General features: G+C 41.5%; 1 protein-coding gene across 8 annotated transcripts in view; it reads left to right on the top strand.

Moving 5' to 3' along the window:
* The window catches only part of CC2D2B (coiled-coil and C2 domain containing 2B), a 39,961-nt gene that overhangs the window by 11,664 nt on the left and 13,864 nt on the right, over positions 1-14,433 (top strand). For 6 of the 8 annotated variants that reach the window (XR_014548740.1, XR_014548741.1, XM_083616121.1 and 3 more), the window contains exons 13-24: positions 956-1,096; positions 1,847-1,973; positions 2,268-2,389; positions 3,998-4,175; positions 4,988-5,138; positions 6,178-6,325; positions 6,409-6,547; positions 9,150-9,353; positions 9,858-9,947; positions 10,410-10,504; positions 10,796-10,966; positions 13,275-13,377. Coding sequence is in view for 6 of the 8 variants with exons in the window: in XM_083616121.1 (XP_083472247.1) it covers positions 956-1,096; positions 1,847-1,973; positions 2,268-2,389; positions 3,998-4,175; positions 4,988-5,138; positions 6,178-6,325; positions 6,409-6,547; positions 9,150-9,353; positions 9,858-9,947; positions 10,410-10,504; positions 10,796-10,966; positions 13,275-13,377 (1,669 nt within the window). In the remaining 2 variants the exon portion in view is untranslated. The remainder of the gene's footprint in view (positions 1-955; positions 1,097-1,846; positions 1,974-2,267; positions 2,390-3,997; positions 4,176-4,987; positions 5,139-6,177; positions 6,326-6,408; positions 6,548-9,149; positions 9,354-9,857; positions 9,948-10,409; positions 10,505-10,795; positions 10,967-13,274; positions 13,378-14,433) is intronic. The other 2 variants (XM_083616123.1, XM_083616124.1) reach the window with 2 other exon arrangements.

Below are 14,433 nucleotides of genomic sequence, written 5' to 3'. Positions count from 1 at the left end.
GCTGCTTTGAGGTTTTAACCACATTGTCCCACCCCCATCAAGTAGAAAATAAATTCTATGAAATAAAATGAAAAACAAACATCATCATCATTTCAATTTGTTACCCACCCTTCAGCATCAGATCCCAGGGTAAGTTATAAAAATGTAAAATTCAAAACAGTTAAAGCAAGTTGCAGTTCCAGGAATAGGGTGGGTGCTGTAAATATATATCTTGGGTGTCAAAGCCCAGGTAAAGGAGTGCATCTTCAGCATACAGTGGAAACTATGTACTGTGAAAGTACCAGATGCAGATACATGTAAATTGTTATTCTGTTATTTAGTTGTAGGTCTAGGCCCAGACCTCTTTTTCTTGGAAGTGGGTAGCATTAGTGGGTAGTTTGGTGGGTGTCAATCTGAATGGTACCATGAATCCCTTCCAATTCTCGGGCTCCTGCATCTGTGCGGATAGAAATGTACAGGCTTGCCAAACCAATTCCTTTATTAAGGTAATGACTTCGTCTGGCTTGTTAAGCACCATGATTAGCATAACCAAAGAAGTTGCTCTGTGCCATACAACAAATGGGTGGGATTTCCCCTACCCACCCACTCTCTTGCGTAGGAGAGCATTGGCATCCTCTTGCCTATGAGCTGGAAGCAGGAGACACAGATATGAAGTGAGCTTAAGTTGTATATATGTGGAAATAAAACCATCTATCCTAAAGATGCCACAGTCTCTGTTGACCTTCATTCCAAGCAAACCAAATTCTGGGCAAAGTGCTGGAACCCCTAGAATCTCTCACTGCTTGGAAACTGGGGCAGTGTGTAACTATATTTATAAAATACGTTAATCGCAGGGGTAACGAATGTACAATTTATGTCATGATTTTAGATTTTAGTTTAACAACTGCAAATAATTAAATGGAATTTTAAGTTTGTGCTCAGGTTTTTTTTCCTGTTTTGCATTATAAAATACAAGAAATACCAGAATATTACATGATATAGAACACCAAAGAGATAAATGCTTAATACAGAGTATTATGAAAGTATGGAAACAAATAAAATCTCTACGGAGACAGCAAGGATTTGTTAGTTCTACTGTCAGGCTGCAATTTCAAAAGTAAGTGGTAATGATTATCTTTCATATATGATTTTTAATTCTTCAGAAAGATTTAATCTAGTCCTTGTGTGTTTGTGTTTCTCAAAGAGAAGAAATGGAATTTATCGCAGTTTGTTTATATGTACTGATAAACAGCTTGATATCTTTAAAATCTCTAAAAATTAATCTAAAATCTAAAAAGACAAAAAGCAGGATTTTGTGTGCTCAGTAAACTAACAATATTTGGAGATCAAGGAGTATGTTTCTCTGAGGGTGTGATGTAGGGCAGTATATTTTGTTGGAAAGCTTAGGCCAGGCTTCCTCAACCTCGGCCCTCCAGATGTTTTGAGACTACAATTCCCAGCATCCCTGACCACTGGTCCTGCTAGCTAGGGAGCATGGGAGTTGTAGGCCAAAAACAGCTGGAGTGCCGAGGTTGAAGAAGCCTGGCTTAGGCTGTGTGCCTCCATCTAAGCTTAACCTGTATATTTGTAAATAAACTCAAATATTACAAAATGCAGTGGACCTCCAAAGATTTCCTTTCAAAGGAACAAAACTCAGATAATAGCTGCAGAGGCAGAGCACTGGAGGGCTATAATTGGGTGTGAGAAGAGTGATGGGTGAAAGAGGTAGCAAAGTGGTTAAGCACTTCCTTTCTCCAGTTATATCCTCTTCACATGAAAAAGGGAGAGGAATCGTACAACCAAATGTCAGATAACATTTGAGCCTAAATGTAGAGGTTTCATTGTTTTCTCCCCATCTTTGAATAAGGCTGACATATATCTCAGAACTTGATGAATTCGAAGGCAACATATCAGAAGAGAATGAAAATGCTCCAAGAGACGAAAGATATACTGATTTATCAAACAAATTTTCAGCAGCTGGAAGAAGACAGAAGGTTCTTAAGTTGAAGGAGTTGCAGAATAGTAAATCATTGTGCCATAGGAAAATGGCTGTGATTAGCACTGTTCCCTGTTGGTTTGTGCTCAGTTAATTTCTGGCGCTTATTGTAGAAATCTGGTTGACCTTATGAATATTTTATATACAGTGTAAATTCAGAATTGAAGAGTACTCTATCTCATACATGCCAGTCTAAGCTTATTACACCAGGTTTTTTAATTGGAATGCAGATATTGTGGTTTGTTTGAAATAATATATTGGGTGCAATGAAAATACAAATATTGATTTCTAGGGATGCTTGGATTCAGCTCATACCTTCCAAACTGCAATGGACATCGGAGGGATAAATGAACCTCTTTTGGTACCACATCTTACCTTTGTAACAGAAATAACAGCAGACGACATGTGCCCTCTGTGAGTTGCAGGTTTCCTTTTTTTTTAGTTTTACAAAGCACCTATATAAAAACGTATTTCCCCAGTAGTATAAATACTACTGGGGGGAAATTTATATATATGTGTGTGTGTGTGTGTGTGTGTGTGTGTGTGTGCGTGTGTGTGTGTGTGTGTGTGTGTGTATACACATACACATACGTATATGAGACACAAAGAGAAGACTGTGCACCTGTAGATTTCTGCTTATTTATTGAGTTTTATAATGCTTTATGGTGGGGGAAGGGGGGAAATGCCCCTTAAGTGAGCCGGCCCCCAGCCAGCCCATCCCACACCTCACTTTGCTTCTGAAAGTGGAGATGCCAATGACAATAGCCTATGCATGTCTGATATCCAGAAAGAACTATGTTCCACTGGTTCTTTCCACCCCACCATTATGCCCATTACTGTATATTAATGCTGTCCTCCAAGACTATTTCTGAAGTTCAGCATTTCCCATCTTGAAGCAGCAGGGGGAGCCAAATCCTATGTGAAGACCATCACTGAAGGGAAAACCTGGAAATTTCCTGAATGTTTGGCTGTCAGTTACTCTGAATTTCTGCTAATTGTAGGACACAGTGCACTATGGGTATAATCCAGTTATATTCATGTGCTTATGCAGGCCCGTCTTACCCATTAAGGCTAGTGGCGCAGGGCACCAAGTTCTGGAGGGCGCCAGGCAAGAGTCCGGGGAACACCGAACGAGCGTGCTGAGTGAGCGAGGGTTTGTGTGCCGCTCCCACTGATCATCGGCTCGGTTTTTTCCCTTTTAGCCTGCAGGTGCCAAATTCTGCGGGGTGCCAGAACGTTAAAAGGGAAAAAACCGAGCTGATGCTTGGCGGGAGCGGCGCACGGTGTGCTGCCTGCCATGGTCACTGCAGCACAAAGTAGCCAGCTGAGCCAGGAGGCACTGCGGCCAACCTCCGCCTCTTCCCCACTGGAGAGCCGCCCTCCAGCCACTGCCCGCCTCCTCTAGCCCTAAAGAAAGGGTCAACTCTGGGAAAGGGGGGGCGCCGGAGGGATCTTTGCACCGAATTTGTTTAAGACGGCCCTGTGCTTATGCAACATAAATCTTCTGGTTTACCATCTACCCCCCCCCCCGTCCCCAAATCTGCCCTGGATCCCCCAGCCCTTTGGAGCAGATTTGGGCTGTGTGGGAGCTGCAGGTTAGAGGAGAGGAAGAAGCAGTTTCGCTGTGTGAGCAATGGCTCCCTAATTTTTGGAGCTCTTAATAATTCTTGTGGTAAAAGGAAACACACATATGAGAATTGTGACTTCGAACCCTAGTGATAGAAAGAAAATGTATCTTTATTATTGATTTCAAGATCTTTAATAACTTTGCACAAGTTAAAGAAAATATGTGATTATGCTGTAATCCCCCACTTTTTGGTTTGACATGGAATATATAATTAATATTCAATTTAATTATGTACACATTAAACATTTAAAATTTTTGCTGTAGTGAGAACCAATGTAGGAAAAGTGTGAGCACATATTTTATTGTACTTTGAAAGTTTCCTCTGATTTGTTGGCTGGTTCTGTATATAAATATTAATATATTATTTGATCTGGTCTGTATTCCGGTATGTTTAGAGATGAACGACAGAGAAGAGAAAAAGTCAAAATGGAAAAATACTTTATTAAAATATATTACAACAATAAATTGGTCTCCTCTACTTCTGAAGCGCCTCTTCACCAGGATTTTAAAGTAATATTTCAGCAGATTTTTAGAATTCAAGTATTAAACTGGCCTGAATCTCTTCGATTAGAGGTATGCCCAGTTAGATGATAAAAATAGTTCAACAGTGTACCATAGCTGAAGCTGTTCTTTACAAACCATGCACTTTGAACAAAATTGGATTGTATTTTGATGTAATATTTAAGAACTATTGTTCATACTCAGCATAGCTTCCTGTATTTTTATTTTAATGGGTAGGCTGCATAAAAATTGTGTGAATCTATGGTGTTCCATAATGTGTGAAAATGTCAGATGTCTTTTTCACGCTGTCAGGATTTTGGCATCTCAAATTTCCGTGGTGCCCCGTGCAACACCAAAATCCGGCACTCCCTGCCTCTTGCCTTCCATTGGATATCATAGTTGTGGCACTTGCTTCAGCACCCCAGACGCTCCATGCCCGGAGTGATTGTACCAGTCACCCTCCCCTAGACCCACCTTTGATGCTGTGTTATATTATCTGTACATGCCAGTGGAAAGTGGGGCCAATTGTGGCTTCCTTGTAGGACGTGCATATGGTAAAGAAGAAAAGATGTAGTTACATTTTGGGAGTACATCATGAGTCCATGTGATGCAGCCATTGATTTTGTAATGTGTGAATTTTAGAACATATTTATAATCTTAGATCAGTGGTACCTTTTACACAGTATTGTGCTGTACTGATGACTACTTGTTTATTTAAAAAGAATCAACTTTGTACTAGGTACAGTACTGATTTATAAGATATCAGCCTTTGAATATGTGTATAATAGGGTTTCTTTGCATATTCCCCCCCCCCCTTGCCTTTCTTTGGTTAAGATGACACAATCTTCTTTTTAAAAAACATTGGGTGATTTGTTTAATTTTAGATATTTGAATCAAGTAAAAAACCGACTTTGTTGGCCAAAGTGTACTTACCTCTTCCCAATAATGTTACATTGAAAAGCAAAGATGTTTTGGACGAGGCAGAGTTTAGTTGTGAACAACAAGTTAAACCTTCCAATGGGGCAGTGGGAAGCAGTAAGTTCATAATATATATTTTTAACTACTATTTGTGGATCATTCAAAGCAATATGCTACAATATGTCTCTGTGGATGATCAGTACAGGAAACTAGATATGGGATGGGTGCCTCTATTAAATTCTGCTGCACCTGTCAGTATGATAATGGCTTTCTTTTTTAAAATGCTTATTCCTCCCATTATATCCAGTGATATATTTGATAGAATTAAAAGGTTTTTACATTGAGCCCCCAAACTCTGAGGATATTTAGCTTTCTACCTTTAGAGCTCTGATATGTCACTGTGAGGGCTAGTCAATATGCAGTGATGGCAGATCCATGCATTTAGATGTAGCTTGATGGGCATAGCCAAGGGGGGGCAGCTGCCCCCCTGAACAAAACAAACAATAAATGCAAATCTGAGGTTCTGCCCTCCCTAACAAAAAACTCTGCTACACCCATGTGTCCCAGTCACAGAGTAAAAGGAGCGCAGGTAAGGGGTGTATAACCCCTTCTGACAGCTTACCTTCTTGGAGCATATCATCATGATTCAAACACCAAGCATTTCTGGGCTAACAGACTGTGAAGAGGTAAATTGAGGGTATTAAGGTTTCAATCAACTGTACACTCTTTTATTATTCAAAAACAGACCATCATATCCTCCCTCTTCATGTGAGTGGTCAGATCCACATTTAAACACACGAAGCTGCTGTTGTCATGATTAGTTTGGCCTTTACACTGCAGTCCTAACCATTTCCATTATCATCATGGTGGCCAGGATACTTCACTCTGATCACTTGTTTGTTATCAGGGGAAAAAAACCCAGCTCCGGAGTTCGGGTATAAATTGGATGTATGGCAGTTATCATTAATTCTCTCAAATGATGCAAAAAATAGGAATGTTTGGGGGTGTTAATGGTAGTTTATATCTCATATTTGTTTCCTCTCTCCCTGTCTGTGTAGGCTTATCCACATTGCGGCATTAATGTTAGTAATAATATGTTAAACATAATTATAAGGTCTTGTTATCAAAAGGCTTATTTCAGTTATGTTTTTGACAGATGTATCTTTTTTCCTTGATGAAAAGGAAAGAGAAGAACTATGTATTCTGACATCAGGAAAATTAATGTATTCTTTATCCTGGACAGTTGATGACACAGGAGCTCCTTTAGCACCCACATTTCAGCCCCTTCATGTTGCCTGCATTAGGTAATAAGGTTTATATTTGCTGAATAGAGTTCCATCATAATGAGACTTGTTTATCCCTTTAATTCTTTTTTCTTTTTCTTTAGTGTGCCAAGGTATATCGATTCAGGAAAAGGAACTGGAATTTGGCAGCATTCTGACATACAGAAACTAATTGAGTGGGCAAAAAAAGCCAATATTGATCCAAATAACCCTGATTATTTGGATTTGATTGAGATAATCATGGTAAATATTTAAGTCTCAGTAGCTAGTGTATCAGTTGATACTTAGGTCTTTGTCATAGCAGAGACAAATGTGAGGTGTGCATCTGACACACATTTTGCTGAGCTCCTGAACCAGGTTTGCAAGATCCATGCACCTGCACATTCTGATGTGCAAAAGTTTTGTTTTCAATGGTTATGCTTTATCATTTCAGCATGCATGTAGAACATAACTTTAATAATAATAATAATAATAATTTTTTATTTATACCCCGCCCTCCCCAGCCAAGGCCGGGCTCAGAGCGGCTTACAAGCAATAATAAAAACAAGATGAATGATTACAACTGAAAAACAAAAATAAAAAACAACATTAAAATAATGGAACATTAAAATGTAGCCTCGTCGCAGGAGGAGAAGGAAAAGAAAAAAGAAAGAGAGGGAGGGAGGGAGGGAATCAAATTGGCTCCAAGCCAAAGGCCAGGCGGAACAACTCTGTCTTACAGGCCCTGCGGAAAGAAAGCAGATCCTGCAGGGCCCTGGTCTCATGAGGCAGAGCGTTCCACCAGGCCGGAGCCAGAGTTGAAAAGGCCCTGGCTCTGGTTGAAGCCAATCTAACTTCCTTAGGGCCTGGGACCACAAGGGTGTTGTTATTTATGGACCTTGAGGCTCTCCGTGGGGCATACCAGGAGAGGCGGTCCCGTAGGTACAAGGGTCCTAGGCCGTGAAGGGCTTTAAAGGTCAAAAGCAGCACCTTAAATCTGACCCTGTACTCCACCGGGAGCCAGTGCAGCTTGAAAAGCACTGGGTGAATATGCTCCCATGGCAGAGACCCCGTGAGGAGCCTTGCTGCAGCATTCTGTACCCGCTGGAGTTTCTGGGACAGCTTCAAGGGCAGCCCCGCGTAGAGCGAATTACAGTAGTCAAGCCTGGAGATGACCGTTGCATGGATCACTGTCGTCAGGTCGGGGCGGGAAAGGTAAGGGACCAACTGCTTGATGCGGCGAAGGTGGAAAAATGTCGCCTTGGCTGTTGCTGTAACTTGCGCCTCCATGGAAAGGGAGGTGTCAAGGATTACACCCAAACTCTTAACGGAAGGCAATGGCACTAATTGGGCCCCCGCAAGAGAAGGGAGTTGGTCTCTCATCCCCATGCCATCCCGACCTAGCCATAGGACCTCTGTCTTCGAAGGATTTAGTTTCAATCGGCTCCCACGAAACCATCCAGCCACAGCTTCCAAGCATCTGGTCAGTGTGTCCGGGGCCGAGTCGGTGTGGCCATCCATCAGCAGATAGAGCTGAGTGTCATCAGCATATTGGTGACAGCCCAGCCCAAAGCTCCGGATAATCTGGGCAAGGGGGCGCATAAAGATGTTAAAAAGCATTGGGGAGAGAATTGCGCCCTGCGGCACTCCACACACCAAGGAGTGGCGCGACGACATTTCCCTCCCTAGTGCCACCCTCTGTCCCCGACCAGAGATAAAAGAGCACAACCAGTTACGGGCTATGCCCTGTATCCCCACGTCTGCGAGGCGGTGGTCCAGAAGATCATGATCGACCATGTCAACGACTGCTGACAAATCTAAAAGGATCAGCAGTCCTGACCCGCCTTGATCCAGTTGTCTACGGAGATCATCTGTTAGGGCAACCAGAGCCGTCTCCGTCCTAAAACCAGGATGGAAACCGGACTGAAATGGATCTAATGCCGATGTTTCCTCCAGAAACCTACCAAGCTATTCAGCAACCGCTCTCTCAATTACCTTACCCAGGTATGGAAGATTTGAAACTGGGCAGTAATTGGATAGGTCTAAGGGATCTGATGAAGTTTTCTTTAAGAGTGGACACACCACTGCTTCCTTCAGTTCCCCTGGGAATGTCCCCGTGTCAAGGGACAAATTGATAATTTCAACCAGGGCGGTCCGAGCAACATCTGGACACTCCCTAATCAGCCAAGACGGGCACGGATCAAGGAGGCAGGTGGTGGGCCTACCAACTTGGAGGAATCTGGAATCTATCCACATCAGTAGGGAGCATCCGATCGAAATGGTCCAACACTGGACCTGAAGTCAGTCGAGGGGCCTCCAGTTCAGTCACTGTATCTAAATTGGCAGGGAGGTCACGGCAGAGCAACAGGACTTTCTCCGCAAAAAAGCTCGCAAATGCCTCACAGCTGTGGGTCGAATTTGTGCTTAAATTTGGTTGTCCTCCTAAGGACGTTATTGACCTAATTATTCTAAAAAGTTGTGCCGGGCGAGAGGTGGCGGATGCAATGGAAGCTGCAAAGTAAGATTTCTTAGCAGCTTTCATAGCCATCTCATAGGCTTTCATAAGCGTCCTATAAGATGTTCTTGAGGCTCCGTCACGAGTCCGTCACCATACTCACTCTAGCCGTCTGAGATCCCGCTTCATTTTCCGGAGCTCCTCAGTAAACCAAGGTGCCCGGTTTCGACGGGGTTGCAGAGGGCGCTTAGGCGCGATCTCATCAATGGCTGAGGTATTAAGGTATTATTAAGGTATTAATACAAGCGGTATTAAGAGAAGTAAATTTTTTAATTTAAATTTAAAAACAACAGCCATATTTATTTGTTGTAGGCAACTAACTTGCTAAATAAATTATTTTATATTTCCTAGTATACAAAATCCTTGGAGCAAAATGAATCAAAATACTTTCGTCTTGAACAGCTGCAAGAAGAATTTAACTTTGTTACTGCAGAAGAGATTACAAATTGTAAACGTTTCCAGCTGTTGCAGCTGAGAAGCTTGGGACAGTTAGATTTCTATGGTTTCCAGCAAATTCCTCTGTATGACAGAGAAATACCAGACACAGTCTTTCAGGTATTCCACTTTAAAAACAAATGTTCGCCTACAATTTTGGATTGAATACAAACAGTATTGGCTATGTGTTTCATTCTAATATCCGCATTCATGTTGGGCAATATTGATTATGTATTCTTAGGAATGGAGCTTTATGATGCCTTTCTACATAGTTTTAGTAAATTCATTTTAAAAATTTATTTCCATCTTGTCTTTCTTTCAAGAAGCTCAAGACTGCATACATAATCCCAGGCTCTTGAATAGCACATGGAGAAAACAGAAAACAAGGAAATATCAAATATATAATGTTTATATAGGAAATCAAAGATATACATTAATTCATACAAAAAAGTACTTAGAAAGTATTATTCTAAAGCTGAGGGACAAAATGTTTGAGAGTTATGCGAGTTCCCCAGATACAAAGAAAAATGGAACATAATTGTAGCAAATTAACTTGTATATGGCTAGCTGCACAATCCAGTGAAAATTAATGCTTTATGATTAATGAACTAATTCTTATTTCAGGCATATGGGAACCAGTTAGAAAAGGACATGATGACAGATGCAGATCCTATTTCTGCACGAAGGAATAGTTCAGCCACTTTTGTTAGGATGGTATGATACATTCCATAAATTTAATATGAAGCATAAATGGCTACAGAAGAACTGGAAATGCAGCTTGGTATTTGAGTCTGGGTTGGGTTCAAGGACTGTTTGAGTCATCTTGTGTCAAGCTTGGTTTCATGTCAGTATTGTATGCCTATGAAGCATCAAAATTGTCATCACTGCACCTGCAACAATGATCATATGTAGCACACCTGTGCTTAACTGTCCCCACCATTTGCTGTTGGGATCTGGAGGAACCCTTTCAATTCCCACTTAGAACTAAAAGTAATATCTGATTTCAAAATAATAATAATGAAAAATAGATTTTATCCATATCACGTTGTAAAAAAGTAGTCTATAATGCAAAAACATTTGAGGTATATTTGACCTTACGATATTGGTGTCTATGTAGCTAAACCCATGATGATTTAGTTTCAGATTGCGTTCATCGAGTCTCTTTTTTATATACAGATGAGAAAACAAGCTACAAAACGAATTGTGACCATTAGGCACAAGTTTAACTTATCAGATATTGTGAATGATTATGAAGAAATTATATCTATGAGGTACAATATTCATTTATTATGTAAAAGCTTAATGGACTATACCCCATTCACTTTGCTGCTTAGTGTAGGGCTATGTACATATATTTTTGGCTGTTCTATAATCTTCCATAGACCACCTGACTAAAGTTTCTGAATTTTACGGTTCATTTTATTACAAAAAGCCTATAGAAAAACATTGAAGTTTAAAACTCATTTTTCTAGAATTATGTTACAAAATGCATAATTAAGATTTAGATTTTTCTCATATGAGCATATGCAAGTCTGATCTAAATTATTTCCTTTTTTTAATAGTGAATTGAGTAATGCAATTTTCAAGCTAGGTGAACGCAAAAGGCATTTGAAACCACAAAGGAAAGAGAGGCGAAAGATTCCAGCACAGGCTGTCTCTGATGGAGATGTAAAACTTCTCATCAGAATATTGAGAGCCTATAATATTCCTGCAAGAAAGGCACCACCAACTAAGTAGGTACAGAATTCCTAGATTATAAAGGTCTTGACTCTTGAGAATGACCGCTCCCCGCATAAAACGGGGAGCGACCTTTGTGTGGACGCGCGCAGCCCGTGGATCTGGAGCGGCTCCATCAGCATAGGCTTGGCTTTGCCTTCCCTCAGGTGGGATACCTGGAGGTCTCCGCCTACCCCAGTCAGTTGTCCAATCCCACCTGGGGGAAGCGTTGCCAAGGAGATCAGGCCAGGTAGGGGAGGGATTACCTGCCCACACAATAGAGGGAGGATCTTACCTGGGAATCCTCACTTGGCTCCAGAGCTTCTCCCACCCTACCCACCCTCAGTTAATGCCTTATTTTGCAGGTTAACTCTTCTTCACAGGTTTTGCAGGTTAACTTTTCTTCACAGGTATGCGGGCGCTGCTACGTTAAGGTCGCTGTCAAAGGGCCGGAAAGGAATTTCCCTGCATTGGCAGGTTTCGCCTTTCCCGTAGCAAAACGTCACAACTCTGGCAGTATCAGGCCTTGGGCGGAATCCTTTTGTCCATCTTCCTCTTTGCAGCGGCGATACCAGGGTTCCCTGTTAAAGGGGTTTCTGAAGGGAGGCTTTGACCGTACGCCGAAAGGTTGTCATTGCTCTCCCCTGCGGCGGCGGCGTAACGGGGGTGGCTATCTCTGCTTGAACATATGTTCTCCAGAGCCGGCCCATCCCCCACACAAACACTGGATAACCCTGATGCTCCCTAGGTCCCCGGCTGGGGACTGGGGAGGGAGAACGCCCAATGCCTAAGCAAGGTCTACCCACATTTGAAATTTAATAAAGTTGTGGCCAATTTAATCCCATAGCACGTTGTCTTGAGTTGTTATTTCACATGATGGGGGAGGGGCGCTCGGGATCTGGGGACTCCGCCTGTCCACGCAAAGACTGTTTATATCAACACATTGTGTCATAGAGAATTGCATAATGGTTGGGTTCCGTCTGTCTCGGGAGTTGCATACATATTTCATAATCTGTTCTATATGCCTATCAGTATAAAGTTTCCCCTTGGACATAACATCTAGAATGAAGGAACCATTTCAACTGCTAAGAATACTGCTACAAATATTTTGTTAAATATCTTCAGTATCTTAATAGTCACTGAATGAAGTGAGACAGATACAATGGTTAAGTTAGAAAAAAATATTTATGGGAAAATACAGTGAAATTGAAGTATTAGAAGGAGAATTATAGGGAAAGCATATTAAAACATAGTGCATATTTTACTGCAGCTTCTAATCATCAACACATTGTTAGCATTTTGTGCTATTTTTATCTGAAGTTCAGCTGTGCAGTGAAATACTATTTTAGTGTACAGATATGTAGAAGGATTTTGTGAAAGTGTAAATGGTTAGCATAATAGCCACTAAATCTTATCAAATTATGTTGAAAAATCAAGGCTTTAGTGTATTCTGAAACAAACTAATAATAATTTTACAAGTTACAGTGTTTGAAAGTATGTTTGTTCTTTTATACATTACTATGCAAGTAATTTGGATTACAAAATAGTATGCCGTAGCTGCAAGCAAACAGAGCTTCCTTTCAGAGAATCTAAATAATATTTTAACAATAATGATTGACGTAGGGGACAAATCACAAAATACTTGCACTGGTTTAGTCTCATTGACTTGCATAGAATTACAAGCGTTATGCTGAAATTCTCCCTTAAGAGATGCATTATTCATGATTTTGCTTAAGTAGCAAAGCACAAGGAAAACTATTAACTATTATTGCTTCCAAACTCAGAATGAGGGCATGGATGGATGGATGTGGTTTAAATAAAGAGCCACAACTTTATTGAGCCACTGAATATTGAGCTACCTGCAACAGGTAGACTAATCTTAATTTAGCACACACACTCTACAAATGTAGGTGCCTACCAGGTTGTGGAGGTATAGCAACGGATACTGCCTCCTGCTGTCTCTGTCTTGCTTGGCCAACTCCATCTTGGCTCAGGGCCCCAGTTCAGAAGATTGCTGCTCATTGCTAACCCCTTTTCACCTGGTTAGCAATTAACGGAAAGCAAGCTGGCTGCCTACCTGCTGAGATTGTGCCTCTGATAACATTCATTTTTTTCCTGTCTCAGTTTGCAAGTGTGTATGCTGCAATGTCAACTTTCAAAGCGGTCTTTTCCTGCCTCCACTCCAGCAGGAGTGCATTTCCACTGCCTTTTATTTCTAGTAACAACCAGCCAATTATGTACCTATACATAAGCAGGGAATCTTGATGCATGTTAATGAGGTAAACTTGCTGAAATATGCATGTAATTCTTGTTTACTATCTCAAGGGTTGGAGTTGCTAATTCACCATCCTATTTACCAAATCGTATGTCCAGAGGCAGACATATTTTGTCAGGAAATTCAGCCTATTCAGCAGACCCTTTGTATGAGGTAATTATTAAAAACAACAACATTTATATGCTTCCCTCTAAATTAATTTCCAAATCATGTGTATTTTTTGTGTGCAGAAATTAGTCTAAAGACTGCAGTATATTTAGACATAGTTTTATCTTGTGGTTAAAAGTTTGCTTTCATTGAACAACAAGGCCTCTTTTTATGCTTCTGAATCTCAGATATTTCAGCTAATTTGAATGCTAGTATTCAGGGGGTGGAATTTGATTATTACATTGAGGAGAAGGGAGCAATCTGTGCTTGAATCAACACCCATGCTGTGCTGGCAGGACTTCAATGAGCTTCGTGGCATAGGGATTGAAAGTTATCCTATACCTTGCAGTAAAATACATTTATTTTTGGAGAATGAGGTGATTCTAAAATTTTATTTTTAATGTTGAAGACATAATGTTCTCTGCAATAAGACTAGGTAGAGCAGGGTTCAGACTGAATGCAGGACTCAGGTTGTGCTCCAGCAACACAGAGCTCCAGGGTTGGATCAGCAAGGAACAAACTAAGACTTGATGTCATATAGTAGTAGCAACAGCTGTATCCTAAGTGCTAGCCTTGCCCATTGCAAAAAAGGAGTACCTTCCATGAGTGTCCACAGAAGTAATGGAGGCGGGGCAATGTCTATGACTTGTAACCACAGCTTATTGACTTGATTATTCAGTCTTTTTATGACTGAACCACACGCACATGGTGCTGAAGAGAAACAACAAGAAACTGGTGGGCTGTTCCTGCTGGTGATACACTATATTCTATGACTGGGGTCCCCAAACTAAGGCCCGCGGGCTGGATAAGGCCCGAGGGACTCGTTTATCCAGCCCGCAGTGACCCCCGCTGCTCGCTCCTACTGGCGCTGCGCTGCGCGGCTGCCCACTTCCGGGTCGGAGGAGCACCGGAAATAACTTGTGCGCATGCGCACAACGCTTGCACATGCGCACAAGTTATTTCCGGTGCTCATCTGGGTCAGAGGAGGCCCGTGCACATGCGCACAAGCTATTTCCGGTGCTCCTCCGACCTGGAAGTGCGCCAGAAATAGTGTGTGCACAC

Source organism: Podarcis filfolensis (genome assembly GCF_964270895.1).
Source record: "Podarcis filfolensis genome assembly, chromosome: 5".
Classification (NCBI taxonomy): domain Eukaryota; kingdom Metazoa; phylum Chordata; class Lepidosauria; order Squamata; family Lacertidae; genus Podarcis; species Podarcis filfolensis.
The sequence above is the reverse complement of the archived record's forward strand: the minus strand, read 5'-3'. Positions and strand labels throughout refer to the sequence as shown.